The sequence below is a fragment of the Capronia epimyces genome, assembly GCF_000585565.1.
Source record: "Capronia epimyces CBS 606.96 chromosome Unknown aczIQ-supercont1.8, whole genome shotgun sequence".
Lineage (NCBI taxonomy): Eukaryota > Fungi > Ascomycota > Eurotiomycetes > Chaetothyriales > Herpotrichiellaceae > Capronia > Capronia epimyces.
This window is the reverse complement of record NW_006912911.1, coordinates 736,035-763,226: the sequence shown is the minus strand read 5'-3', so window position 1 is coordinate 763,226 and position 27,192 is coordinate 736,035. Positions and strand designations below refer to the sequence as shown.

At 53.2% G+C, this 27,192-nt stretch overlaps 10 protein-coding genes across 10 annotated transcripts; 5 read left to right on the top strand and 5 right to left on the bottom strand.

Moving 5' to 3' along the window:
- Positions 1-3: 3 nt before the first annotated feature.
- On the top strand, positions 4-1,536 carry A1O3_08683 (CMGC/CDK/CDK8 protein kinase; the record flags this gene model as incomplete). Its single annotated transcript, XM_007738780.1, has 3 exons — positions 4-73; positions 154-355; positions 402-1,536. The coding sequence occupies 3 exons, from the start codon at positions 4-6 to the stop codon at positions 1,534-1,536; spliced, it is 1,407 nt and encodes a 468-aa protein (XP_007736970.1).
- Positions 1,537-2,037: 501 nt separating this feature from the next.
- On the bottom strand, positions 2,038-2,482 carry A1O3_08682 (40S ribosomal protein S26E; the record flags this gene model as incomplete). The annotated part of the gene is made up of 2 exons (XM_007738779.1): positions 2,038-2,246; positions 2,332-2,482. The coding sequence occupies 2 exons, from the start codon at positions 2,480-2,482 to the stop codon at positions 2,038-2,040; spliced, it is 360 nt and encodes a 119-aa protein (XP_007736969.1).
- A 1,073-nt stretch (positions 2,483-3,555) lies between these two features.
- Positions 3,556-4,550, bottom strand: A1O3_08681 (uncharacterized protein; the record flags this gene model as incomplete). The annotated part of the gene is made up of 3 exons (XM_007738778.1): positions 3,556-3,994; positions 4,056-4,257; positions 4,322-4,550. The coding sequence occupies 3 exons, from the start codon at positions 4,548-4,550 to the stop codon at positions 3,556-3,558; spliced, it is 870 nt and encodes a 289-aa protein (XP_007736968.1).
- A 735-nt stretch (positions 4,551-5,285) lies between these two features.
- Positions 5,286-7,040, top strand: A1O3_08680 (uncharacterized protein; the record flags this gene model as incomplete). The annotated part of the gene is made up of 1 exon (XM_007738777.1): positions 5,286-7,040. The coding sequence occupies one exon, from the start codon at positions 5,286-5,288 to the stop codon at positions 7,038-7,040; it is 1,755 nt and encodes a 584-aa protein (XP_007736967.1).
- Positions 7,041-8,141: 1,101 nt separating this feature from the next.
- Positions 8,142-10,009, bottom strand: A1O3_08679 (uncharacterized protein; the record flags this gene model as incomplete). The annotated part of the gene is made up of 5 exons (XM_007738776.1): positions 8,142-8,576; positions 8,681-9,083; positions 9,164-9,506; positions 9,628-9,709; positions 9,797-10,009. 5 exons carry the CDS (start codon positions 10,007-10,009, stop codon positions 8,142-8,144), a joined length of 1,476 nt encoding a protein of 491 aa, XP_007736966.1.
- A 1,214-nt stretch (positions 10,010-11,223) lies between these two features.
- On the top strand, positions 11,224-13,484 carry A1O3_08678 (uncharacterized protein; the record flags this gene model as incomplete). Its single annotated transcript, XM_007738775.1, has 4 exons — positions 11,224-11,438; positions 11,488-11,531; positions 11,619-12,914; positions 12,970-13,484. The coding sequence occupies 4 exons, from the start codon at positions 11,224-11,226 to the stop codon at positions 13,482-13,484; spliced, it is 2,070 nt and encodes a 689-aa protein (XP_007736965.1).
- Positions 13,485-13,708: 224 nt separating this feature from the next.
- On the bottom strand, positions 13,709-14,650 carry A1O3_08677 (uncharacterized protein; the record flags this gene model as incomplete). The annotated part of the gene is made up of 1 exon (XM_007738774.1): positions 13,709-14,650. One exon carries the CDS (start codon positions 14,648-14,650, stop codon positions 13,709-13,711), a length of 942 nt encoding a protein of 313 aa, XP_007736964.1.
- Positions 14,651-15,195: 545 nt separating this feature from the next.
- On the top strand, positions 15,196-19,056 carry A1O3_08676 (5-oxoprolinase (ATP-hydrolyzing); the record flags this gene model as incomplete). The annotated part of the gene is made up of 1 exon (XM_007738773.1): positions 15,196-19,056. One exon carries the CDS (start codon positions 15,196-15,198, stop codon positions 19,054-19,056), a length of 3,861 nt encoding a protein of 1,286 aa, XP_007736963.1.
- A 1,607-nt stretch (positions 19,057-20,663) lies between these two features.
- Positions 20,664-22,101, top strand: A1O3_08675 (uncharacterized protein; the record flags this gene model as incomplete). Its single annotated transcript, XM_007738772.1, has 4 exons — positions 20,664-20,894; positions 20,965-21,417; positions 21,692-21,756; positions 21,846-22,101. The coding sequence occupies 4 exons, from the start codon at positions 20,664-20,666 to the stop codon at positions 22,099-22,101; spliced, it is 1,005 nt and encodes a 334-aa protein (XP_007736962.1).
- A 1,591-nt stretch (positions 22,102-23,692) lies between these two features.
- A1O3_08674 (alcohol dehydrogenase) lies at positions 23,693-25,984 on the bottom strand (the record flags this gene model as incomplete). The annotated part of the gene is made up of 5 exons (XM_007738771.1): positions 23,693-23,931; positions 24,243-24,534; positions 24,771-24,914; positions 25,092-25,393; positions 25,774-25,984. The coding sequence occupies 5 exons, from the start codon at positions 25,982-25,984 to the stop codon at positions 23,693-23,695; spliced, it is 1,188 nt and encodes a 395-aa protein (XP_007736961.1).
- Between the last annotated feature and the right edge of the window lie 1,208 nt (positions 25,985-27,192).

The following is a 27,192-nucleotide window of genomic DNA, read 5'->3' as shown; positions in this document are numbered from 1 at the left end:
AACATGTCGCGCCCGGGCACGAGTCTCAGCATAGCCCAGCAGCTGAGAAAGACAACCCAGCTGGGCCTGGAAGGTAGGGTGCTTTCGTGGATGGTTTCTGCAATTGTCTTACTCGGCACGGCTATTCTGCGTCTGGCTGACAACCATTGGTAGAAGCAGCCCGGAGCCTTGACAAGAAACATGTAGGAAACAACTACACCTCTAAGGTCAAAATCGGCCAGAAGTACAACATAATCGGTTTCATTAGCAGTGGCACGTACGGGCGAGTCTACAAGGCCGTGGAGAAGAACCCCCGAAGTGACCCATCCAGCCCGGTGGGATCAGCCGCGCCAAAGGAGTTATATGCTATCAAGAAGTCAGCATGTCCCCATTCCAGCTACGACACTTGCTGACCAGCCTAGATTCAAACCCGAGAAGGAGGGCGACAATGTCCAGTATACGGGACTGTCGCAGTCGGCGATCCGAGAAATGTCCTTATGCACAGAGTTGTCACATCCCAATCTTGTCCATCTGGCGGAAATTGTCCTTGAAGATAAGTGTGTCTTCATGGTCTTCGAATACTGTGAGCACGACTTACTACAAATCATCCACCATCACACCCAACCAACACGGCGGCCAATTCCTGCGACCATGATCAAGTCCATCTTATTCCAACTCCTGAATGGCCTTTACTATCTCCATCAAAACTGGGTTATTCATCGTGACCTGAAGCCTGCCAATATCATGGTGACCAGCTCGGGTCATGTACGCATCGGAGACCTCGGTCTGGCTCGTTTATTTCACAAACCGCTATCATCTCTGTACTCGGGTGATAAAGTCGTGGTTACTATCTGGTACCGAAGTCCTGATTTGCTGTTGGGTGCCCGTCACTATACGCCAGCCATTGACATGTGGGCCGTTGGCTGCATCTTCGCAGAGTTGCTGAGCCTGAGGCCCATTTTCAAGGGAGAAGAAACCAAAATGGACAGCAAAAAGACTGTGCCGTTCCAGAGAAACCAGATGGGCAAAATCGTCGAGATCCTTGGTCTACCGAGACGTGAGAACTGGAAGGGTCTGGCAGATATGCCTGAGTACCCACAGTTGCAATCGTTGGTCGTTTCTCGGAGCGGCATGCCAGGAGGACTTTACCCGAATCCGCCGACCAGCATGAACCGCGGCGGGTCTGGTGGAGGCGCAAACAATGGCAGCGGTCTGGAGACGTGGTACAACAACTGTCTTCGGCATGCTAGCTATCCTCCAGACAAGTCCCCCGGTCAACGTGGGTTTCAGCTCCTGTCTGAGCTTTTTGAGTACGACCCAGATAAACGACTGACGGCCGAACGAGCATTGCATCATGAATATTTCAGGAACACGGATGAAGGCCCTCACAAGGGCGAAATCTGGGTGAGCAACAACTGCTTCGAGGGACTGGACGAAGTGTACCCGCATCGGAGAGTGAGCACGGAAACAAATGACATTGGGACTGGGAGCTTGCCAGGCACGAAGAGAGGAGGGTTACCAGATGACTCTCTTCTCCCTGCCGCGAAAAGGAGATAGTATGCCCTGTATGGCCAAGCGTGGTATGGTCCCAGTTTCTAATAGCATCGGCATTATGTCAAGCCCAGCTAGCATTGTCGATTTGACAAGCTACTGCGGCTGCCTGGTAACCGTAGTTCACCACGATGTCACACACGAGGAAATTCAGCAAGCATGCATCAACTGAATGGCGGCTTGATTTTACCCATTGACATTGGTTTGCATTGTGTGTTGTTTGGAAACTCAGCCAGCCATCCGGCTGCGTAACTCGCCTCCTGCGTTTTTCCAGCAGGCCGTAATATTCTACCGGCGACCCCCGTTCTTTCCCATGCCAGTGCCAGAAATCAACTGATTCGACAAGCCATGCCGTTCCATTTCCCACACCCGATTTGGATGACAGTTCCTGTAGCTGGAGCTCCATGCCGATGATCGTTTCTGGCTTTCTGGCCAACCCATCTCACCCGTTCTCGTTGCGCTGAGCGTCTTCGACACCCATTCACGCGGATCCCTCAGTTCTCAGATTTACAACGTCTTGGCAGCAACCTGGGGGTTAACCTTCTTGCCGTCCTTGTTGTATCGGATTCTCGGGGGCGGGGCTCGGTTTCGGCGGCCTTCTCGCGATCGGACACGCACAATCTTGCCGTGGATGGCGCACGAGACGCAGTACTGGAGCTTCAGATACATTTTGGGGACGGCGTAGTCGGCGAACACTGAAGCGTCGGAAATATCACCTGTACAGCAACCAATTTGTCAGAAGGAACTCGCTCCATTTGTTATTCATGTCAAGGTCGGAAGCGGAAGAGGCCAAACACGTACGGATGGCTGCCGACTCAACCATGTTGCGGATGGTGATTCTCTTGATGGCCTTGTCCTTGGGTGTGCATCGAGAGCAGTTGGAACATCTGATCGGCTTGACGTGGCCGCGACCAGACTTGTTGCGGCCGTTGTTCGCTCGTTTCTTGACCATGATGAATGATTTGTGACCTGGAGACGGGCTCTGGGTGTCCGGGATTAGTTGGCGAGGATCCGGGAGGAGGGAGGTGGTGTTGATGGTGACGGTGTGGAAATGCTGTCGGCGACCTCGAATTTGGATGAGAATGTGCGCAGTGCGAGGATGCTCAGCCAAGATTTATTCCAGCTAGTCTTGTTATGGTTAGCGCGTTTGTGGGGGAATGGTCGGCTCCCGTTGGTCAGAATCCCCTCACCCTCTCACCCAATCCCACACGACGGTGCATCTCACCTCACAGTCTACATTCTCTAGGTACATATGGCTTACAGAGCTGTCGAAGCTGTCAAAGTTGGTGTCTCTCGCAGCCGTCTCGACTCGAACGCTACCTCGATTTTCCCATCACGGGCCATCTCAACCCTAGGCTCTGTCTGAAAAATCGATATCCTAGCCAATCTCTAGTTGTCATGAAGAGAGATATCTCGTACTGTTGTTTTGGCTTCAGTCGAAGACACCCTTGCATTGCGATGTCGTTACGAAAGACCCCTCCAGAAAAGCGAACCTATTCCGCCTTAAGTTACCTTCGCCAAAGTCATCTTCCATTCGCCATGGTATTGTCTCGGTCTCCTGGACTGGCCGGCGCTTGGGCATGCATGGACTCTGCTCTGCCCTTCTTCTTCCTCCCATTTCCTGGTATCCCTGCTTTCCATCCTCCGCAGCTGTCTGTCTACCATGGAGAAGAAGATGTACGATGGAAGTTATCGTGTCACAGCCGGACCCGGCTACGAATCTTGTGGAGCTACTAGGTAGGATAGAACTAGGGTAGGTCTGAATGAGCTATTCATACCCATACCCAGTTGACTATGTTTGCAATATGAGGATTGGCGAAAGAGTCGAGGAATTTGCCATGAGATTTCAACCCTTTTGATATGAAACACTCGATCGATATTATGGTCAGCAGGTAGATGTTTACTATACTCATACCCACTTTCTCTCACACTCCACGTGTCATCTTTCACTTGATTATCTATGATTTTCCAGCAAGTCAGAAGCCTTGTCACCATCGACACAAAAATCTCGGCCTCAGCAGCGCCTCAAACAAGAACGACCAGGAATATCACTGCGGTCAACACCAAAATGACATTGGTCGTAGTATCTGATAAAAGATGCTTGTCGGAGCCACTTGAAGTCGTCGTCGTAGTGGTCGAAGCCTGACTCGGTGGGCTGGTGGTCTGTTGCGACTGCGTGAATGGCACGGGCGATGCTGTGATGGAGCTTGGGAGAGAGCTGCTGCTACTGGGACTGGGACTGCTGCCGATGCTGCTGCTGATGACAACAATAGACGAGGGGTTCTGTGTTGTTTCTGGTGTTGTTTCCGGCGTTGTTTCCGGTGTTGATTGCGAATTAGTCGACAATGCCCCGGTGTCATAAGCGGCATAGAACGTGAGATCAGAGGCATCTGTGCAGAAGAAGGAGACGGCACCATCTTGGGTGTAGGAGAGCTTGCCACAGTATGGATAAGCAGAGGACAGACTGGGAAATGTCAGCATCAACGTGCCGTCTGGCATGTGTTAGAACAGGCATAAGGCTATACCAAGTCTCATAGTCATTCTGCATGTTGGCGGAGGAGCACGAAGCATCACAGGCGCCATAATCAAAACATGTCGTTGCAAGGTTGCAGCCTGTCAGGTAATCGGATCCGCCGCTCAAGTAGGTGCTGGTACAGCAGCCGGCCACGGGAATTCCGTTGAAGGTGTTGTATCCGCAGTAGGCGCCGGGGCAGAGGACGGGTTCAGCTAGGAGGGAGACAGATTAGGCCACAAGGTCTTGGTGTTGGAGGCTTCGAGGACCACCACATACATGCATTTCCATCGACGTAGCCACACAGCGTGTGTGGTCCCTCCTGTCGCCTCAAAAGCTCGGGCAGGACGGGCGCTGCGGTGGGTTGGGGAGCCCAGCCGAGGCCGCGTCCGTCGTGGACAAAGGGCAACGTTTGGCGGGGGCCGTTCCATTGCGGGCTGGAAGAAGCCGCGGCGGAGAACAGAAGATTTGCATAGACCAAAAGAAGCTTGAGAGAGAGAGGAGCCATGGTTTCCTTTTCTTCCTTTTCCTTCTTGCTTTTCTTTCTTGTTTTTTTTCTCTTGGAGAGGTCGACCGATGCGATGAGAACAAGAACCAGACAGGCTGGACCATCCTTGAAATACTGTTGAACAAGCTTCCCTGAACGCTGCCTGACGGGCCATCCCAACTCAGTTGCCATCGATTCTAGCCAGCTTTGAGGCTGGACACAACGACCGACTATACACTATCAGCACATAGTACATGGTGGCGTCCTGCCGGCGTGAGGCTGAATTGGAGTGGTGGGTGGCATCCATGCAAGCGAGGCTGGCCCCCCTGGAAGGCCGGAGGTCTAGATTGGTCGAACACGAGGCGCACGGACCCCTTTTTCGTATTGCAGGGGTACAAGTGATCGATCTTTCCCTCCATGTCTCTCGTTTACGCGCACAAAGTTTGTCCATGGCTACATCCTATCGAGGAGCTGAAAACTAACACTGACAAGTAGTGCATACTATCGAGGAGCTGAAAACTGACACTGACAAGTGCCATGCAGATATGAGACATCAGATGTGTATAGAGTGCATGCCCCGCGGCAGGCTGTGTGGGCATGATGGGGCTCTTAAGCCCCCAGGGTTCTCGCAATCGCCATGGTGAGTGTCTCCCTGGGTCGATCGACAGTAGGGAGTATTGCATACTGTATCCTTGACCCTCGTCTGTATTGTATACTGTGTCCTTGATCCTCTTCTCTTCTATAGTGGTCACAGCGATGGCACACCCATCCTCCCCGTCCCCAGCCTACCGCGCCGTTGAGGATCGTGCACCATGGTCTCCAGGCTGGATTGCCCGGCTGCCGTGGCTGGGGTTCGCAGCCTTGCTTGGATCTGTCTTGGGCCTGGCTGCGTCGGTCGGCATTCTTGTTGCATCCAACGGACGTCCCATCGCCGACTGGCGCATCCAACCCACCGTCTGGCTTTCGGTGGCATCGACGGCATCCAACATCATGCTACACTTCGCTCTGTCCGAGGGCGCCAACGTGTCGTGGTGGCGACGGGCCATGAGGCCACAAACCCAGCTGGCTGACCTACATCGGAACTGGGCGTTTGGAAACAGCCTGTGGACGGCCAGCACGGCGGGTCGACATGTCGATCTCATTGCGGTGGCCAGCATCCTGACGGCCATGGCCCCGATCAGCAATCCGCTCCTGCAGCGCGCCTCGCGCGTGACTGTGGGCCGGCTCGAGGTGGTGTCGCCCGTGACTCTGAAAGTGCCCGTGGCGCAGGACATACCAACGGGCTACACTGGATATATCAGCGGCCGGGGGTACGCGGCGTCGCTCTTCACTTCCAACTACACCACGACCGTGCAGGAGTACTACAACAACAATGTCACTCGGCTGCCGCACAAGTCGTCCTGCCAGGGAAACTGCAAAGCCCGAGTCATGGGAGTGGGACTCTCGGTCAACTGTTCTTCCTACACCTGGCCGTTCAACCTGGCCCCCAGCACGGAGCAGCCGTACAATGTGTCGAACGACCCGGCGGTCGTCAACGGCACCAACGTCTTCCAGAGCCTCTTTGCCTGGCAAGTTGCCTCGGGGAACATGAGCCTGAACCTCCAGTACAAAGACCAGTCTCCTTGCACGGGAGACCTCATTGTGCGGAACTGCACCCTGCAGACGGCGTTGGTGTCGTACCCCGTGGTGATCGACGGCAACGACACCATCTCGCTCGATCCCTCCACGACCGTCTTCGAAGACACCATCTCGCACAAGATCAACCTCGACCTCGACTACGCAGAGGCCGGTCCTACTACGCTGGGCGGCTATTACCTCGCCCTGAAGAACAAGTTCAATTCTGAAGCCCACCTCCGCTGGGCCGGGGCCGTAGGCTACGAGCTTCTCACCACCGGTTCCACGGCGACGCAATATGCCGTCACCAACGCCACGACCGACACCAGCGCCGTCGATGTCGCCAGCAGCTGTGGCCTTTCATTTACGGATCCCACCGACGATCTGCTCGCATCGGCAAGGGAGCTGATGTTCCGCACCGCGCTGAGCATTGCCTCTGGGAACAGCTCGATGATCCAGACCGTCTCTGGCACCCAATTCACCACCCCTGCCGTCTACGAGTCACACTACCTCTATCTCGGCATTGCTGTGATCCTGACCGGCCTGGCTGTCACTTTTGTGACTCTCACCTTTGTCGGATACCAGACCCTCGGGCGCAGTGTGAGCATGAGCCCGCTGGAGATCGCAAGAGCCTTCAACGCGCCTCTGCTGGAGAGTTCGAATTCGAATTCCGACGTCAAGAGTCTAATGCGGGCGGTGGGAGAGAGGAGTGTTAGGTATGGCGCTGTATCGGTTGACGCCACTGCGGACACTGGTGCGTACGTCGTTGGCAAAGATGGCAGCAGCCAGGCGAGAACGGCGTCCACCGCGAGCAACGTGGACGGCGGACACACACGTCTTGAAATGGCAGATGAGGCCGTTGTGCAGATGCCTCGAAAGGGGTGCACCTTCTCATGATGGTGAGTTGTATTCTCATGATGAGTGAGTTGTATCTCATAATGAGTAGGTTGTATCCTCATAATGGTGAGTTTTATCAACATCGACATCGACATTAACAATGAGTGACACTTACAGTACTAACCGGGGGTCATGCATGCTATCTGTTCTGTAGTTCGAACCAGGTCCAGGTCTTGGGCATTAGGTGAAGTGCCTGTTCAGCCTCGTACAAAACGAGAGTGAGGGTGAGGCTGCCCCAGCGAGGCCTGAGCCGTGTAACGAGACAATGTACCTACTGTACACCTACAGCTTTCCTTCCATAGCTGCAATCTTGGGATGAGTTGACATCCCATCTATATCTTTACTACTATGTTCGGAATGCTGTCCCCACTCTGGCCCAACCTCGCATGCGCATAGAAGTCCTCGATAGTATAGTGTAGCATTGGTTGTCAAAGGTTGAAAGGTCCCTTGTTCGCTGCTCGGGAGAGCCATGACTACCTACAGTAGTATACATAGGCATATCAGTGACTATGGCACACGTTCTAGTTGAAGCGACGAGGCTGGGATGCCGTCCCTACCTACTCTATTAGAGCTGTATAGACAAGTCCTCGTAGTACAGTATAGTATTAATCTATTAAAGGTTGAGAGGTTCCTTGTTTCCTGTTTCCATCAAAGGTGCCTGCACAAGGCCTTAAGCCCTAGCTATCTATATACTCCCTTCCCTTGTAACGAAACCGCGGTGGGAATGCCTGCTGGTTGGACAATAAAAGCTTCCCCAGGCTCGACGATCGAGTTGAGAGGAGCATATATAGTTGAGTACTAGAACTCTGTTTGTTCTCTATCAAAAGGGTATGGGGAGAGCCCAGGCTATATAGGTGTGCCTGCAATCTGGCTAAAGGGCCTAGGGTGGGTGTCAAAATACTACCAGAGTAGGTCGGAGACAACCCGCCATGTATTTTGACACCCACCCTAAGCAAGGCTCGGATTTCCTAAGCTAGTGTCTAAGTTTGACAGACCCGGCTGGCGCTGCTTCAAATTCTGTTGCACGGCATGTGGCTGTGGCTGACACTCCTCGATGGCAATCGACGGCAGCACAACGCCGGAGGACGTCACGACGTTTGCTCAGAGATGATACTTAAAGTCCAGCTCTCGATCTCCCGTCTTGTACTTGCGCGTGTCTTCGATCTCGCCTCTCGCAATCTTCTCCTTCCTCGTGTTCCACCACCTGATGTAGAACATCTTGACCACAACCATCACCTGGGCCAGACACAGTGCGCCCAAGGAGAAGCTGTGGCCTAGCTTGTAGGGTGACGTCCGGTAGATCTGGCCGGCCACGATTCCTGCAGTGTTTGCAATGGTTTGCTGGACCCCGATCGACGTGGCTCGGCGGTAGTGAGGTGCGACATTGACGTTGATCCAGGTCACGTTCAATCCGGGACCGTTATAAACCGCCACCGCGCAGAGGAAGGTGGCAAAGTATCGCACTCCGTTGTTAGATGGCACTGTGAGGAGAACTATGTAACCGACAATGCCGAAGACGTTGGCCAGAAGGATGAACTATCATGCGGACATGAATTATTAGCTGGGAACCGAAACCAGAACCGACACCGAGACCGCAACGATATCTGTTTTCCGTATATGATGGAACGAGTGCCACTTACCGGAGAGCGTAATCTGAGTCTGTCTGATGCCACAGCAGCAGCAATAAACACAATAGCCCCGAACATGTAGACAGGAACGGTGAGGTAGTTGCTCTGCAGACTATTGTACCCGGCCGACTTCAAGATGGCCGGCAGAAACGTGCTGAATCCGTAAAGAAGGATATCTTGACAGAATTGAATCACCGCACTGAGGTAGACCTTGGGGTCCTTGAAGGCGATGCGGATTTCTTCCCAATCAAGCTCATCGCTGCCCATGTATTGAGCCGTTTGCTCTTGTCGGATGCGCATGATGCCTTTCTGCTCGGCGCTTAGGAACCACGCCTCTGCCGGGTTGGTGGGTAGGCCGAACCAAACAGCGACGGCGATTACGACGCTGAAAATGCCCTCGATGATGTAGACCCATCTAGATACGCCATGCCAGTGTCAGCCCTCGAACGGTACCTTGCTTGACCCAACGCCCACGCCGATGCCACGAGAACTTACCGCCACCCGGCGTACCCGGCCACACCGTCCATCTGCAGCAGCGCGTAAGCCAGGAGACCACCAAAAGCCCCAGACAGAGCAGTGCAACTGAAGAGATAGGCCACTCGCTTGGCCAGTTCGTCCCTCTTGTAAACCGTCGTAAGGTAGAGGGTGAGGGCTGGAAATAGCCCGGCCTCACAGGCCCCGAGCACAAGGCGGCTCGTATAAAGGCCTCCCACGTTCTGAATGAAGCCCGAGAAGATGGTGGTCAAGGACCACACAATGCAAAGACTCGACAGAAGGACGCGCGGCGTCAGCTTCTTCAGTAGAATTGCAAATGGTGTTTCGAACACCACATAAGTGGCTAAGATGTTGCGTCAGCACCAGTACGCCTTGTATGGCCATCGCATCAGCAGAGGATGCTGGGAGACATCCGCCATGGATCATCTCTGGCATGAGCGCAAGAGCAAGAGCAAAGAACTCACCGTAGAAGATGGAGACGGCGGTCGAGAACTGCTGGTTCGATGCTCCGATATCTTCTGGCATTCCGGCGACTTTCACATTGCCCTGGATATCGACATCAGCATCAGCCTTCCATCAGGCTTGACCCAATCCCGAATAGGTGGGCAGTGGCAATGGAGACTCTCCACATACAATGTTTGATCGGTCGAGAAAGCATGAGAGATAGACGAGCATAATGACAGGAGTGAACATCAGATCCAGTTTGGCGAGAAGGATCCTCTCTTTGGCTGGGTCGATTCGAGGTTCAATGCTGCCGGTCTCCTTGAGGCCATCGTCAAGGGTAGGCTGTCCTTCGGAAGTGCCTATGGTCTTCTCATCGATAGCTTGCGGCTCGATCTGGGCCATGTTGAGTGTTGGGAGCAAGAAAGGTGCTCTGGGGTCAAACACTGTTGGTTGATTGATGGAATATGTTTATTGTTCGATGGAAGTCACTGCTCTGCTCTTCGACTGAAGTGGTACCTCTATCCCACTTCCATCATGACCATGGCCGTGCAGGGCTCTTTTATACCTCATGATAAGTGAGGGGTATTGGTGTGTGAAGGTAGGTGCGTACGGATAGTATGTGTATGGTGTATGCCTGTCTCCGCTATCTCGAGGGCAGACGTGGGCTGATTGCCCTGGTCCATGCGATGATGACAGTGCCGGCTCTGGGGCGCCGAGATAGGCAGCATGTCTTCAATGTTGGCATGATAACAGGGTGCCATCCGCCAGTGTTAGGAAGTCTTAGGACAGCAGTCGCCGATCGGATCGACGTTGCAGGGAGCTTGTTAGTGCAGGGATATTGCTTCAGTTTCAGGTAATAAGCCTTAGGGCCAAGGGACCTCCTAAGCCCTATCATTATCAGCCTGCGGTCATGGTCAGGTGACCGGCTGCAGACTCCCACCTGCATGCACTTAACTAAGTGGGATGTGGGAGCGGCCATCTGCGCATCTGCGCACGCCGCACCACACGAGTATTACCAAGATGTTCCATCCACACACTTCGCCTGCTTTGCCTCCCCTGCGTCCGGACTGCAGAGAAGATTTGATACTGGGGCCCCAGCCGTGGCATACAGTAACCGGTACTGTCACTGTTACCCCAGAGACCAGCCAACAAATCCGCCCAACGGCTATCTCACCTTAACGGCCTGTAACACCCGTAGGCTGGTCGAACCCGATCAGCCCTCGTGTCAGGCCCCCCCGGCAGAGCAGAGCTGCCCTTTCTCTGTACAGTACTCCGTACCACTGTCAGCGGCCCGTCCGCACCGCACGCAGCCTAAACTCGGCTATTGGCCCCCGCTGCTGGGTGTGGGCGGAAGCAGAAGGCAACATTCTGCCTGCCTTTCGGCGAGATTCCGGACACCAGGCGACCTTGTCCAGGTCTTCCGTAGTTCTGCACACAGGGGCTGAGTTAGCAGCCATCGAGGCAGCTCGCTGACTGCCACTCCCCACAGGTCGAATCAGTGGAATAGCGAGAAGGGCATCTGCCCATGGCATCAGAGCAAGATCTTCTCTCAAGTCTGTCCATATTCGAAACGCTATCATCTGCCTTTGAGTTCCCCAGAGGGCCGACTCTACATCATGCAGCTTAACAACCAGCCCAACAACTCATCACGAAGTAAAGCCCGCCGTCCTTCCTACGATCCTCTGAAACGGTCACCGCTAGCCTGCAACCGTTGTCGCGGCCGAAAACAGAAATGTTTGGGGATACCACCTCACCCTTGCACTGCTTGTGAAGATGCCGGCGTTGAATGCACGTATACCGAGAATGAGAGGCGTATTCCTGTCCCAGAAAGGTAGGTTCGAATCTTCGAAGTAGAGCTGTCCCTCCCTGACCGATGACAGCTATCTCCTCGAGCTCCAGGCACGAGCCCAACTTGCCGATAATTGTGAGTTTACCGTTAGGTCATTTCATGCTTCCATTGAGAAAGCTATGTTTCCCGAAGAGCATGCCTTGTGATTGCTGACAGACCTAGCCACAAGGTCTAGACAGAGCAGCGACGCATCTCCCTTCAAGACCCAGATTGAGCCCGACAGAGATGACGATGCCTGGTGGTACAAAGGAATGGACAATCTGTTCCTGACAAAGTCTGGAGAGAGGCATTATGTTGGCACAGCCTCGTCGACCTATCTTGCCCAAAAGCTCAATCCGACACCGGACAACAATTTGTCCTGGGACGTTCATCCAATGTACAAAGATCCTTCCTCCCTGCGACGTCCCCAAAATCGGGTCCTACCACAACTGCCTCCATACGACTTCGCTAAACGCCTCTTTGGGGCTCAATACATCTATATCGGCACAATTTTCTCCTTTCTGCAGCCTCGAACCTTCGAAGACAGACTCCAGCGAGTCTACACCAATCCCCCCGACCTAGAAAATATCGAGGAGTGTCTCGCCTACTGCCAAATTCTGCTGATCTTCGCATACGGCCAGATGTACTCTGTCAATCAATGGTCAGGAAGTGATGGCCCCCCTGGATTCACTTACTTCAAGCACGCTTTGTGGCTCCTTCCAGATATCCATCAGGAAGGCTCTGTCCTATTCGTGGAGGTGTTAGGTCTCCTCTCACCCTATTTACAGAATTTGAATCGAAAAGATGCTGCCTTTCTCTACATCGGCCTGGCCCTAAGAATGGCCATCTCTCTTGGTCTCCATCAAGAGGTGGACGACCCTGGAATGGATGTGGTCGAGAGAGAACATCGACGAAGGGTTTGGTGGTCTGTCTATAGTATGGACAGGATTCTGTCAGTCAAATCGGGGAATCCAGTATCCATCCACGACGAAGATATTGACATCGCCTTGCCAAGCCCCATACCAGGAGTTGAGCCCGAATTCTCGCCTCCCCGGGTCATGGCACACTATACCCAGCTGTCAAGGATTCTCGGAAGGATTGGTGAGGGCATTTACCGGAAGAAATCCAAGTCAGGAACAAGCTTGCTTGCTTCTGTCCAAAGCATCATGAACGATCTATCAAACTGGCTGAAACACGTGCCACCGGAGCTAAGAATTGATTTCAAGGCGCTGGACCGACCTCTCTCACGGGAAGGGGTCTCGACATTCCTTCACTATTACCAGTGCATTAATATGACAGCAAGGCCGCTGTTGCTCTACGTCATTCAGAGAAGGCTGGAAGCCCTTGCCAGTGGAACAGCTTCGCCCACCTGGAAGCAAGGACTTTCCCCGAGCGTCGTGGCAGTGATCGACAGCGCCATTACCGCTGCTAGCGCTGGCACTATGATCATGAGCGCGGCAGCGAAGCAAAATCTCTTTGGTAAGTCTTACTCCCCAGTCTCTCGCAGATGAGATGAGACACTAATGGTGGGCAGCAACCTATGGCTTCATGGATGGAGAGCACGCCTTTTCGGCATCCTTGACTCTTGTCATGATCAATGTTGCCTTTCCATACGACGACAGAAATGCAAGATCCATGGAGACTGCACTTTCTGTCCTACAAGGCATGGCGCAGAAGGGGAACGAGTATATCCAAGCTCGGCTGGCACTTCTGATAAGCCTTCGTTCCTCGATTGGGCCACGAGCTTCAAGTTACAGGCATCTAACAGAACCGCCCGCGACACTGACCAACTTCCCGGGCAGAAGCCCAAGTCAGGGTGCACAATATGCAGGTTTGCCCTTGGACGCGCCACAGCCTTTGCGGGAGACCAGTCCACAGTTTGACAATAGTTTCCAACCCCTACAAGATATTGCCCTCAACCTTGACACGGAGGACGACCCCACCTTCTGGGAAGAAATATCTGGAACTATTGACATTGATATGGACAGCACTGGCTGGATCGAGAACGCGTTACGAAATGAAGCCTATCAATTTCAGCACAGTATGTAGTCGGGGTCGCGGCTGTGTGCCATCCAGCATCCGATATTTCGGCACGAATTTCCTTGACGGCTTTCGGGTCCAACTTATCACGCAAATGGATTGTCAGGGGGGCAGCCGCCCGCCCAACAAGATATATATCTATCAGAATCTCCAAGATCCTGGTTTAAATACCAGGACTGTCTTCCTTTGTCATGTAGACCTTTGCTGATACAGATCATCTACATTGCAGCTACTTATTGCTTGGGAATGATATCCTGGTCTCTGATATCTAACACGATCATATAACCGGGAGCATGGCCTATGACTCTTCCTTCAGGCTTGACTCTGCGTATGGCCTCTTGAGGGGTCACGCCGCAACCCCAGAACACAGGGACAAGTTCATCATCATCAGCGCCCACACCCTCGACCAGAGGAGAGCCATCCATTGCGACTGGAGCCTCCCCGTAGTCTGGTTGACTGATATCCTGAATACCTAATCGACCTACAGCGTCCCAGCCCCAGTCGATGGGCTCTCCGTGGGTTGCCACATAAGGGCGAGTGATCTCTCTGACTCTCTCAACGTCTCGCCTTCGATATGGTCGCATCGACACCACATATGTGGTGTGCTTGAAAATCCCTGCTGGGCATAGAGGGATGTTGGTCCGGTACATTGGGGCGTTTCTTCCGTGAGCCGTATGGGCAGGAATCAGTCCTGCCGACGCGAGCGCGTTTTCGAAACTGTAGGAGCAACCAATCAAGAAGCCGACGTGGTCCTCAGTCCATTCAGCCTCGACATTAAGACAATGCGCCTTTGTCAGATCTCCGTTCTCATAGACCATGAATTTCGGAAAGTCATGTCGAAGATCGAGGTCCTTGGCTATTTGATCGCCAGTCAAGCCGTCTACCCACGACTTTAGTTGATCCCACCTTCCGACCTCTTTTGATTCTGCCAGGAGCGGACAAGGCACTGGATTCCTCCGACACAGCAGGCGGAAATCTGCAGCATATCTAGACGGGAGGACAATAAAGTTCGCCTGAATGTATGTCGGAGCGGCACCTGAGGTTTGACTGGTGTATTTTCCCGCTCTTGCAGCAAGGCGTACTTGCTCTCCTGTCTCCTCGGTGGCTGACTTGGTATTAATCGACCTCTGCGGCTTGGCTACCTCGACTCCTTCATCCAGCGCAATAGGTGCCATGGCGAGTCGTTCAGGGAACACTCTTATGTCTTCAACTTCACACAATGAAATAGTGTGTACGGAGGACTGCAAGAGCGGACAAATATCTATCTGGTCTCGCCAATCCCGTTCTCCTTCTCGCCTTAAGAGAGGGAGAGATGCCTTATCACGCTGAGAATATGCGTCCCAACCAGTCAAACGGGATCGCGCTTCTCCGACCAGGGGTGGCACAGACACGGTGGAGAAGGAGGCGGCGAGCAGGGATCAGAAGAGACGCTAGGGAAGATGCTTCCGATCAGGTGCTTCAGACTACGGGACCCTCTCCCGAAAGCTCCAATTTCATCACCCATCTCATGGTGTGCGACCCTTCAGCCTTCTTTGTTGTTCGCAAGCTGGCCCGTAAGATCGGAAAGCACCAGAAACCTATTATTCATACGTTTGCCTGACGGCGAGATGGCGGGGTTGGCACCATCAATGTCGTTCTCGCTGGAGCTATATCTAGGGCTGGGACGGCCGCTTTGGTCGGGTGTTGGTGCAACAACATCAACTGCGCACTCATATTCAACATGACTGTATCCGACAAGACCGAACATTCCAAAGTCAGCATCTCAATTGACCGAGGCGGAACATTTACCGATGTTCACGCCTCGGTTCCTGGAAAACCTGACATAATCTTGAAGCTCCTATCCGTGGACCCCGCAAATTATCAAGATGCACCTACTGAAGGGATTCGGCGGGTGCTGGAAATGGCCACCGGAGAGAGATTTCCCAGGGGCAAGCCTCTCAACCTGAAATACATCGACAGACTCCGAATGGGCACCACTGTTGCTACAAACGCACTGCTAGAGAGGAAAGGCGCAAAGTCGGCTCTAATCACAACGAAAGGGTTCAGAGATCTGCTACAGATTGGAAACCAGTCGAGACCTAAGATCTTTGACCTCTCCGCAAAGAAACCGGAAGTACTATATGAGAAGGTGGTCGAGATCGACGAGAGGATTATCCCCTGCCCCATAGGGAGCGAGGAACAGAGATACCCCAGCTGTCGCTTGGTGGAGGGTACCACCGGAGAGCAGTTTCGAGTCTTGCAGGAGCTCAACATCGAACAAGTCATCAATGAATTGCACACTTTATGGGACGAAGGATACAGATCACTCGCTGTGGCACTGCTGCACTCCTACGCCCTCCCAGCCCACGAGCTCAAGATTGGAGAAATCGCGGTGTCCATGGGGTTCTCAGTTGCGCTGTCGTCGAGGCTGCAGCCCATGATCAAAGTGGTGCCGCGAGGCATGTCGGCTTCAGCAGACGCCTACCTGACACCGGTCATTAAGAACTATATTGACTCAATCGACTCCAGCTTTGAGGGTGGACTGGACAACTCGCACGGCTGTCGGTTTGAATTTATGCAGTCTGACGGAGGACTAGTCGACTTCCGCAGTTTCAGTGGCCTCAAAGCCATTCTCTCTGGGCCGGCCGCCGGAGTGGTTGGATTTGCAGCGACGAGCTGGGATGAAGATGAACGCATGCCCGTTATCGGCTTCGATATGGGAGGCACCTCCACCGATGTCTGTCGATTCGATGGCAACTTCGAGCACGTCTTCGGCGCCAACATCGCCGGGGTTTCGATCCAGTCTCCACAGCTCGATATCAACACAGTCGCTGCAGGAGGTGGATCGATCCTCGCATGGCGCAACGGCCTCTTTCTCGTAGGCCCAGAGTCGGCGTCGGCGCACCCCGGGCCAGCTTGTTACCGCAAAGGAGGCCCTCTTACCGTCACTGACGCCAATCTGTTCCTTGGAAGACTACTCCCCGAGTACTTCCCCAAGATCTTCGGGCCAAATGAGAATGAAGCACTCGACCGCGACATCACAACGCGAAAATTTCGAGACCTCACAGACGCCATCAATAAGGAGCAACGTGAGAAGAACCAAGCCCAGTTCACCCCCGAGGAAGTCGCTTTGGGCTTCCTAAAGGTTGCTGATGAGTCTATGGCTCGGCCGGTGCGCAATCTCACCGAGGCACGCGGCTTCGAAACATCCTCGCATTATCTCGCATCGTTTGGTGGTGCCGGAGGCCAACATGCTTGTTCGGTCGCGGCCACCCTTGGTATCAGTCGAATCATCATTCACAAATACTCTTCTGTCCTGTCTGCATACGGACTAGCTCTCGCAGATGTTGTCAAGGAAGCTCAAGAGCCCGCGTCTGTCGAGTACCTGTCCTCTCAATCGAATCTGCAAAAAAGATTCGCAAGCATGGTCGCCCGATCAACTACTGACCTAATGGATCAAGGTTTCCAGCTGGACAAGATCAGCCATCAACTATATCTCAACATGCGATACGAAGGCTCAGATACCAGCCTCATGATCCTCAAACCCGAGAACTGGGATTTTGCCACGGCATTCAAAGAACGACATCGGCGAGAGTTTGGGTTCACTTTTGAGAAGCCTCTACTTGTGGACGACGTCCGCGTCCGTTCGACTGCGTCTTCCAACCGGCATGCGGAGAAAAGTCCTATGGCCCAGCTAAAAGAGGCGCAGATGAAGGACATGGTACAGCCTCCGAAAGAGACGACGCGCGTATATTTCGGGTCGACCGGTTATGCTGATACTCCCGTTTATCTGCTGAATGCTATCGAGAAGCACACTCGAGTTCATGGACCGGCGATAATCATCGACGAGACGCAGACCATTGTGGTTGCGCCCAATGCCGTGGCCAATGTGCTGGAAACGTGCATCGTGCTTGACCTGGAGCAGGAAAAGACTGAGGAACATCAAGACATCTCAACCGAGCTGGCATCCGACTCGATCCCGCTCGATCCTGTCCGCCTGTCAATCTTCGGACACCGATTCATGTCCATCGCCGAACAGATGGGGCGGACACTGCAGAAAACTTCGGTCTCCACCAACATCAAAGAACGACTCGACTTTTCGTGTGCGCTCTTCTCTCCCGACGGAGGACTCGTGGCCAACGCCCCGCATGTTCCGGTGCATCTGGGGTCGATGCAGTTCGCTGTTCGCTACCAACACAAACGGTGGCTAGGCCAGCTAAAGGATGGCGATGTTCTTGTGTCGAATCATCCTAGTTGTGGCGGGACTCATTTGCCTGACATTACGGTGATTACCCCCGTCCTCGATCGGCCTGGAGGCTCAGAGATTGTCTTCTACGTGGCTTCCCGAGGCCACCATGCTGATATTGGAGGGCTGCTACCTGGGTCGATGCCTCCCCGATCAACAGAACTCTGGCAGGAGGGAGCTGCCATCGAATCGGAGAAGATCGTTGAGAACGGCGTGTTCAACGAGTCCCGTATGACCGAGATCTTATTGGACGAACCTAGTCACTACGAAGGGTGTTCGGGCACGAGGTGTCTGGCGGACAACTTGTCGGACCTCAAGGCGCAGATTGCAGCCAACACTCGCGGGATCCAGTTGATTCAGAAGCTGATCTTTGAGTACGGCCTATCGTGTGTACAGGCATACATGTATGGCATCCAAGCCACGGCTGAAACCGCGGTGCGTAATCTCCTCCGTGAGCTGTGGATGCGGTTTGGCGGCGAGCCACTTACGGCGGTTGACTATATGGACGACGGGACGCCGATTCAGCTCCGAATCGAAATCGACCGAGACGACGGGTCGGCGACGTTCGACTTCGAAGGCACGGGGCCGGAAGTGTACGGCAACACCAACGCCCCTGTAGCGATCACGCACTCGGCTATCATCTACTGCCTACGCTGCATGATTGACTCGGACATTCCACTCAACCAGGGCTGCCTCGCGCCTATCTCGATCAAGATCCCGCCGCGCTCGCTGCTGTCGCCATCTCGCACCGCGGCCGTGGTCGGTGGCAACGTGCTGACCTCGCAACGCATCACCGATGTCGTGCTCAAGGCCTTCCGCGCCTGCGCGGCGTCCCAGGGCGACACCAACAACCTCACCTTCGGTACCGGCGGCAAGTCCGCCACCGATGGCTCCCACGTAGATGGGTTTGGCTACTACGAAACCATTGCCGGCGGCGCGGGAGCGGGCGCTACCTGGTCCGGCCAAAGCGGTGTTCACACCCACATGACCAACACTCATATTACCGACCCGGAGATCCTAGAGAAGCGCTATCCCTGCGTGCTGCGCCAGTTTACCCTACGTCCCGGGTCTGGTGGCGTCGGTGTACATGCCGGCGGTGACGGCGTGGTCAGAGAAATCGAGTTCCTCCAGCCCGTACAGTGCTCGATCCTCAGTGAACGAAGGGTTCACCGGCCCTATGGAATGAACGGCGGCGGGCCAGGCCAAGAGGGCCTCAATCTCTGGGTCACCAAGGACGAGGCGACGGGTGAGACGCGCAGAGTCAATCTCGGCGGCAAGAACACTGTCACAGTCAAGAGCGGCGATCGCATCGTGGTCATGACCCCGGGCGGTGGTGCTTGGGGGAAGAAGGAGTAGGCTTGGGTGTCCTCAGGCTACGACTATGTAGGTGTACTATAGAGGTGTACTATGTATGTGCAGGTGCGGAGGCAGACATAGAAGACGCACTCATTTAGTGTATGACTCGAATTAATCTGATACTTGTACCGCCCCGGAGGATCATACATGGTTTAGAGGCAGAGGATCACTAGTGCAGCCCTTAATGGAGATTTGCTGCTATTGAGAACGCGCTAGTAATGCTAATAATGCTAGCGTGCATCGGGGTCAACGGTGGAGCATACTGCATGCTCTGCAGATACAGATACAGGCACCATAAGGGGCACAAATGGAAAACTACTGTACCTCAATGGTTGCACTGCTCGTCTTGCGACTGCAGGTTAAATGGCCGGCTTGGATTACAGTACAAGGCAAAACCTTATTGACAAGTGTTTACCAGTAAGCGTTTGGCGCCAACGGCCACTTGCAACCGCCGCTTAACCATTGCCCGGGACTTCTCTCTACTCGAGGAGACGGGGGAAGTCTCGTCAGAGAGCAGGAAGCAGAAAGGAGGTTCTTTGCATGAAAAAGACCTCAAGGGCCACTTGGTGCACTAACAAGATTGCGCCCGATATCCTGAAAAAGTTTGTAGCTCCTCAAGCGACGTCCTACGTCCTAGTCATCAAGCCTGCCTTGCCATGGACTGCGGCGAAATAGCCGAGGGTGATTGATTGTAATCATCTCCGCAGGTGCAAGACTTGGTGGGCCATCGGCGTACGGGACGGAGGACAGAGGATGGAATCCGGGGTTAAGGGGGGGTCTCCTCTCACCCCGCAGGATCAGCCAGCCTAATCTCGGAAGGCTTGGGCTTCTGGTTTGTGACCGAGTATGTCGAGCAGTACCTGCCAACTATGAAGAAGAAGAGCTCTCTCTACAGCACCAGGAGGCCCCACCAGGTGTCGCCGACGCATTGAGCAGGGTTGAGCTTCCCAGAAGAGACGCGATCTATACTGGCCGAACAGCAACCCAACCACGGCGGGGATGGACAAAAAAGCCCGTTTCAACCACCAGTTACAGGCCGAACCGGGTTTCCGTACCCATGCCCGACCGTGCCATTGTCCCTTCTGCCCCGCAAAGGGAACAGAATTAACATGGTCATGGTGTCTATATCAGCACCCCGCAAGTGACCCCGGCAGTCAGCATATATGAGCAGCCCAGTCTTGGGACATCAAGTGTTTGGCGGACTTGCAACATCGGAGGACTTACAAGATGCCAAACTTTCCGATATTGGCCGTCGTTGTTTTCGGTGTCGTGATCCTGGTGACCCGTCACATCTCTTACAATCGAAGAATCAAGCAACTGGGAGACCCTTGTCCAGAGCCTCCCAATGTCTTTCCCATTCCATTTGGTGAGTTGCCGTGTCACCCAAGGCCAGGCCAGATCTGGCCCCGTCGGTCGCGGACGCTGACATGCTTTCTCGAATTGAATGTCAGGCATCGGTCGTTTCCTGTACATTGGAAAGAGGGTCAAAGATGGCACATTCATGGACTTGTGGCCCGAGTGGTGGAGTAAATATGGAAGGACTCTCCAGGTATGCACACCAATCCTGACATGCTCCCTTGTTCTTCCTTGCTCGACTCGACCATTAGATGGCAAGGGGAAGTGAAGAGCATTGCAATGTGCCCACGGCCCGCTCACGCTCATGTGTGTTTCGAATGCAGTTCTCAGCCTTTGGGGCCAACAGCATCTTCACCGATGAGCCGGAAAACGTCAGGTACATACTTCAGGAAGGAGCATTAGCTGGAAAGGTGGGCATGGGGACTGATTTTCATGATCAATGGCACGAATTTCTGGGTGACAGCACCTTCAACCTGGATGGGGTCAGTTCCGTCTCCTTGTACTCTTTCTGCATTCGACTGTTCCATGTTCCCGGTCCTGACCCGAGCCTAGGAGAAGTGGAAGGGCAGCCGAGCCAAGCTGCGGAAACAATTCACTCGGGAACGGCTGGCGGATCTGCACCTGTTTGAATATCACGTCGAGAGGATGATTCGGTTCATCAAGGCCCACGAAGGAAAGCCTGTTCCGGTTCTGGACCTGCTGCACCGATTCACGCTCGACACGTCGATGCACTACATGCTGGGCACGGACGAGAACACGGTCGAGAACCCGGTCAATCAATTTTCCCACGCGTGGGATACTGTGTTTGAGATCATGGATGCCCGGGCTCGTGCCGGCGGACTCTGGAGGATTATCTTGCCTCAAAAGCCCATGAAAGATGCCATGGCTATCTTGAATGGTGTCGCCTATCCCCAGATCGACCGGGCGATAGAAAGAAGAAAGGCAGGCGAAAAGTTGGGCGATAGCTTCTTGGATGCCATCACTGCAGACACTCTGGATCGAGAAGTAATTTCCCTTCTCATTTCCCTTACCCTTACCCTTGCCCTTCCCCTTACCATCCCCCTTCCATTCCCCTTCCATTCCCCTTCCATTTCCCTTCCATTTCCCTTCCATTTCCCTTCCATTTCCCTTCCATTTCCCTTCCATTTCCCTTCCATTTCCCTTCCATTTCCCTTCCATTTCCCTTCCATTTCCCTTCCATTTCCCTTCCCATTCCCATTCCATCTTCTCATTTCCATGTCCAACAACCTATACCCTAAACTGACTCGACTTGCTTCAGGAGATTCGGGGTCATTTGATGACCATCATGCTAGGCGGTCGCGATACTGCTGCTCTAACTTTGACGTGAGTACAGAGAACATCTCGACCCCGAACCTCTACTTGACATTGTACAATCGAATCATCTAATAATAATGCGATATGTGCTCAAACAGTAACACTCTACATGCGCTGGCTCGACACCCTCGCGTTTATGCCAAAGCAAGGGCAGAAGTCATGAACGTGGTTGGGCCCACAGACGCCCCGACCTTCCAACAAATGAAGGAACTGAAGTACCTGAGAGCAATCATCAATGAAGTCCTGCGCTTGTGGCCCATCCTGCCCTACACCCGGAAGAACGCCCTCCGAGACCTCAGCCTTCCCGTGGGGGGGAAGAACGGCGGACCCGTTGCTGTCTTAGCAGGTAAGTAGGATCCAAGAGATGCCTTTGTTCAGAAGGCTGGGAGGAAACCGTGATGCCGGGCGGGCGTCAATATCTTCTCCGGTCACGATCACGATCACGGTCACGGTCACGGTCACGGTCACGGCCATGTTCCGCCTGGCACCAGATTTGGCTGGCTTTTCGAGAAGATGGAGATGGAAATTGGAGTTGAGCTGAGCTGACACGGCATCATATCACAGGCACGGAGCTCTATTACTCTGCAAGAAGCATGCACCGACGAGAGGAGTATTGGGGCAAAGACTCGCACGAGTTCAGGCCAGAGCGCTGGACAGATTCTGACGAGAGCCACAAGCCTTGGACATATTTGTGAGTGCCTCTGCCTTGCTATGCCGTTGTCGTGTCGGCCACTGCCACTGCTACTGCCAAACCTAACCTAACCTAACCTCACCATCGCCATCGCCATGACGGTTCATACTTCATACTTCATACTTCATACTTCTTACTTGGTACTTCATACTTGATACTTCATACTGACTGATTATTTTCAACAGCCCCTTCAGTGGCGGTCCACGTATCTGTGTCGGCATGCAATTTGCCATGACGGAAATGCATTATATCCTAGCTCGGCTGATGCAATCCTTCGCGTCTCTGGGCACCACTCAACCTCGTCCTCTCGATTACAAGATGATGATTTTGATGGTTCCGAAAACCGAGGTCTACGTCGACTTTCACGCCGCGAAAGAAGAAACGTCGTCACCGTCACCATCACTTGTTACATAGGGATGAGATTGGGTGGATTACCATAGCAGATGAGATGGGATGGATTATCTCCACCGTGACTTGTTACATAGCCATGGCCAAAGCTATAGCCATAGCCATAGCCATATTGGATGAGATAAGATGGGGTAGATTACCATAGCAGATGAAATGAGATGAGATGGATTATCCATTCTCCGTGGACCTAATTTACTATCTACTGTATCTACCAAGCTCTGTAAGTTGTAAGCAGACCGAACGCCATGTAATATTTGTATACTCGGAAAACTTGTGAATGCAAATCTACGTCCACGCACAGTTGCGAGGTACTTACTCGTACGGAGTACTCGTTCAGACTGGCTCAGGCTCACCCTTTCATTTGATGGTACTCCACTGCCAATCCTCGTATGAAGATCGCTCTAGGTATGATAGACCTTGCAAGGCGTTGCGCAACTTAGGAGATAGAATGTCAAACTTGGACACTAACCTAGAGCTTAGGCACATTGTTCCCAGCTTTGCCCTATAACCTATAACTTGAAGTCTGGTATAGATAGGCATGCCTACTGTATATAGTCTCTATACCGATACCCCTTTAATAGAGAATATGAATCTCGCATATTTCAACCTTTAATAGAGAAGGTTGAAGCTTCAAGCGTAAGGTGAGACTTGTCAAACTTAGGCACTAACTTAGGCATTCCCAGCCTTTTCCTTTGAACCAGAAGGCTGGTATAGGCATCCCTATATAGTCTGGGCCCCATACCCCTTTGATAGCCAACATGGAACATTCCAACCTTTGACAAGATGGAGATGGAGATGGTTAGGAGACGGAGACCAGATCATTCCTAATCTAACGTGTCTGAATCATCATCGGTTGAAATCAATCACTGCTCGACCGGCAATCTGGCCGTTCTTAAGCATCTCCACCACCTCGGGCAGCTGATCGATTCCATAGACGGTGTGGATTGGGCTCAGCAGGCCTCGTCGCGCAAAGTCCAACGCACACGCGATGTCGTGCATGCTGCCCACCAACGTGCCTGAGATGGTGAGGTTTTGAAAGCAGTATTTGGAAGGTTCGCAACCGAGGTGGACTGTTCCTTTGGGGGCTGTGGTTGACAAGATATGTTAGTGGAAATTAACACATGTTAATGATAGTGATAACTAGAGCCAGAGGGGGAAATCAATGCCCATGCCGATGCCACGAGAGAGGATAACCATTGCCAACGCCAACGCCAACCATGAGGAAAACCAATGTTACAGTACCACCTCTACTCTCCTCGCCAGAGCCAGAACAGAAACGAACCGAAACGAAAGAAAAGTGGTCTAACTGGGATCCCAAGGTAACGAAAGAAAAGAAAAGAAAAGAAAGAAAAGTGTTCCAACTGGGAAGGTAACGAAAGAAAACAAGTGGACTTACGAAGGCCAATGCACATGACTTTGCCACTGATTCTTTTGCCCACCATGGCGATCGCGTCGGCGTACGCATTCGGCGCCGTGACAATGACGCCGTGCACGCCGATACCGTCGGCCAGCTGAATCACTTGGGCCACCACATCCTCCGACTCCTTGAAATCGACAAAATGCTCCGCCCCGCATGTGAGGCTGAGCTCTCGTTTCGTCTTGCCCGTGTCGATGACGATGGGTCGAAGGCCCATGGCTTTTGCGATTTGTACGCCTTGGATGCCGACTCCGCCGCCTCCCCCGGGAAACTGTGTGTGATTGTGAGCGTGAGTGTGAGTATGAGGGTGAGGGTGAGTGGCCATGGCCGATGTCAGGTGCATGTCAGGTCCGGCACAGCATAGCACAGCACAGCACAGCATAATCGTCGACGATACTTGGACTCTGACTCTAGGATAGATGGGATATGACAGCTGGATATAATAGCTGGATATGATAGATGCAAAGGGAATCTCGAAAGGGAAACTAAAACAAAACTTCAACTTACAGCAACCCACTGCCCAGGCCGGAGTCGAGACTCGACCAGTGACCGGTGAACAGTGCTCGCCGAGCACATGATAGGTGCGGCCGTGTAATCGTCCACTCCGTCGGGGATGGGAGCGGTATATCGAGCTGGGGAGAGGACGTATTGCTGATGGATGAAAACGTCAGCCCCAGCCAGCCGTCTGCCGTCTTTAGCCCTCTCTTTGGCCCTTCTTTGGCCCCCTCTTTCACCATATCTTTGACCCTTGGGAGAGCTCTGCCTCTGACTCTCACTCACACTTTCAAATTCAAACTGGAACTGGAATTGGAACTAATCAAAACTCACCTGGTAGCTACCCGGTTTCATAAGTCCAGCGTGGATGGACTTCTCGCAGAAAGCCTCCCTCCCGGTCCAGCACAGATCGCAGCTCCCACAGGTATCCCACACGGGTTTCAGACCGGCGCGGTCTCCCACCTTCCAATTCTGGACCTTGGATCCTATTTTGACCACCACTCCGGCGCCTTCGTGTCCGGGCGACCGGACCCCAAACGTCGACATGGCCGGCAGATCCAAATCGCCTTGCATGAAATGGATGTCTGAGTAGCAGATTCCCGTGACGTTGAGTCGGATGAGAAGTTCATCGGGGCCTGACAGTTGTGTTAGACAGACCAAAAAGTATCAATGTTTATTTGAAGGAATGAATGGAATGATTTGGAACATATTTGTCGATGCCGAAATTAGATGGGAGATGGAGGGTTGTCTTGTCTGGCATCACATCATCATTGTCGTCTTCTCAAGAGAACACAGACCAACACATATATGGAGGGCCATGACACGAACAGTTCAGTTGGATTGGGACACAACACAGCCCAGGACAGATATGGAGAGCCAAACATAGCACAACACAACTATGGGGGGCCAAACATAACCAGTTGACCGTCACCCTCAAAGAGACACGAAGCTTGGGACACAAGGGAACGACAAGGCACATATATACTGGTACTGTACTGGTATTGTGTGTACGTACCTGGTTCAGGGACAGGCACTTGCTCGACTCGGACTTGGAAATCCGGTCCTTCCCTCACACAGACACCAGCTTTACATTCTCGAGGGATGGTGTCAAAGACCGGATTCGGATTGGGATTACTATCCTGGGGAGACGTTCCCACTCCCACCGTTCCGTCCTGACGGCCCAATAGTGGTGGTGGGTGACCAGAAGCAGAAGTAGATGCGGCCATGGTATTGTACTGTACTCTACTATAGTAGTAGCCGTAGTAGTAGTTTGGTGTTTTGTTTTGTGTGCAGGAATGGCTGGCTGTCTAAGAAGTGAAATGATTGATTGATTGCTAAGAACCAAGACAGGAACAAATAATAGGGTTAGGATCAGGATCAGGATCAGGACCAGGATTAACAGTCAAGATCAAGATCGAAAAAGAAAGTCTAATAAACTGTCTGGGTCTCATCTCAGGCTTGGATTTGGCCACCACACCACACCACACCATACCACACGTTTCGTTTTCATAATGAGACTGTTCCGGACGGATCCCGGTTGATGGGATGGGGATGGTCTAAGTCTAAGTCATCTGTTTTTGCGGGATAGTGTACGGAATGGGAGTACCTGGACTTTGACGGCGCCCTGGTGCATCAACATCAAATGGCCGGGGGCTCAGGGGCTCCTTAGCCTTCTCATTGCAATTGCCACGTAACCCTGCGTCCCGCATCCCGCCGCCACCAGGCTGATCTTTGCGGGACGAACATTGCGGGGACGGTTGTTCAGGCAGTTGACGTTGCGGAGATGCTGACTGTTGTACGAGTAGAGAAGTATCCGTACAGGTACAGTACCCACCACAATGCCATTTGCGGAGAATCTCTGGGGTTAGCCATAGCCAGTCGGGTTGCATGCAGCTCAACAGTCTACAACAAGGAGAAAGGGTCGCTGGCGGTCGAAGCATTGCATGCCTCCAATCAATCCTTAGCCCCTCGCACTCTGACCTGGTCCTTCGCCGGTATGCGCCTGCATGTACCCCGTACTCGTACCCAGGGAAGGTGGAGTTGGTCTGGTGTCTGGAGTTGGTCTGCCTAGGCAGCAATAGGTGCACTCACCCCTCATTTCCCCGGCTCAGGCTCAGGCCCGCTGACTTTCCATGGACATACCAACCTCGCCCATGTCTGGATTCTAGATGATCTCTGTTTCTTTTCAATCCATCAGATGATCTTCCTGGTCGACGAGACGTGCCTGTCGCTGTCGGTGCATGCTGTCTCTGTCTTTGAGCCCTGTCCGCAACACCAACACCGCCACCGCGGATACGATGGACGACCCTTTCGCGACATCTCTATCTCTCGACGCTGGCCTGGCTCCTCGGCCATCGCAGGTGCAAGTCACATCTCAGTCAGTGGCACCTGTAGCTGTACGCGCGTGTGAGGAATGCAAGAGGTATGTGTTCTG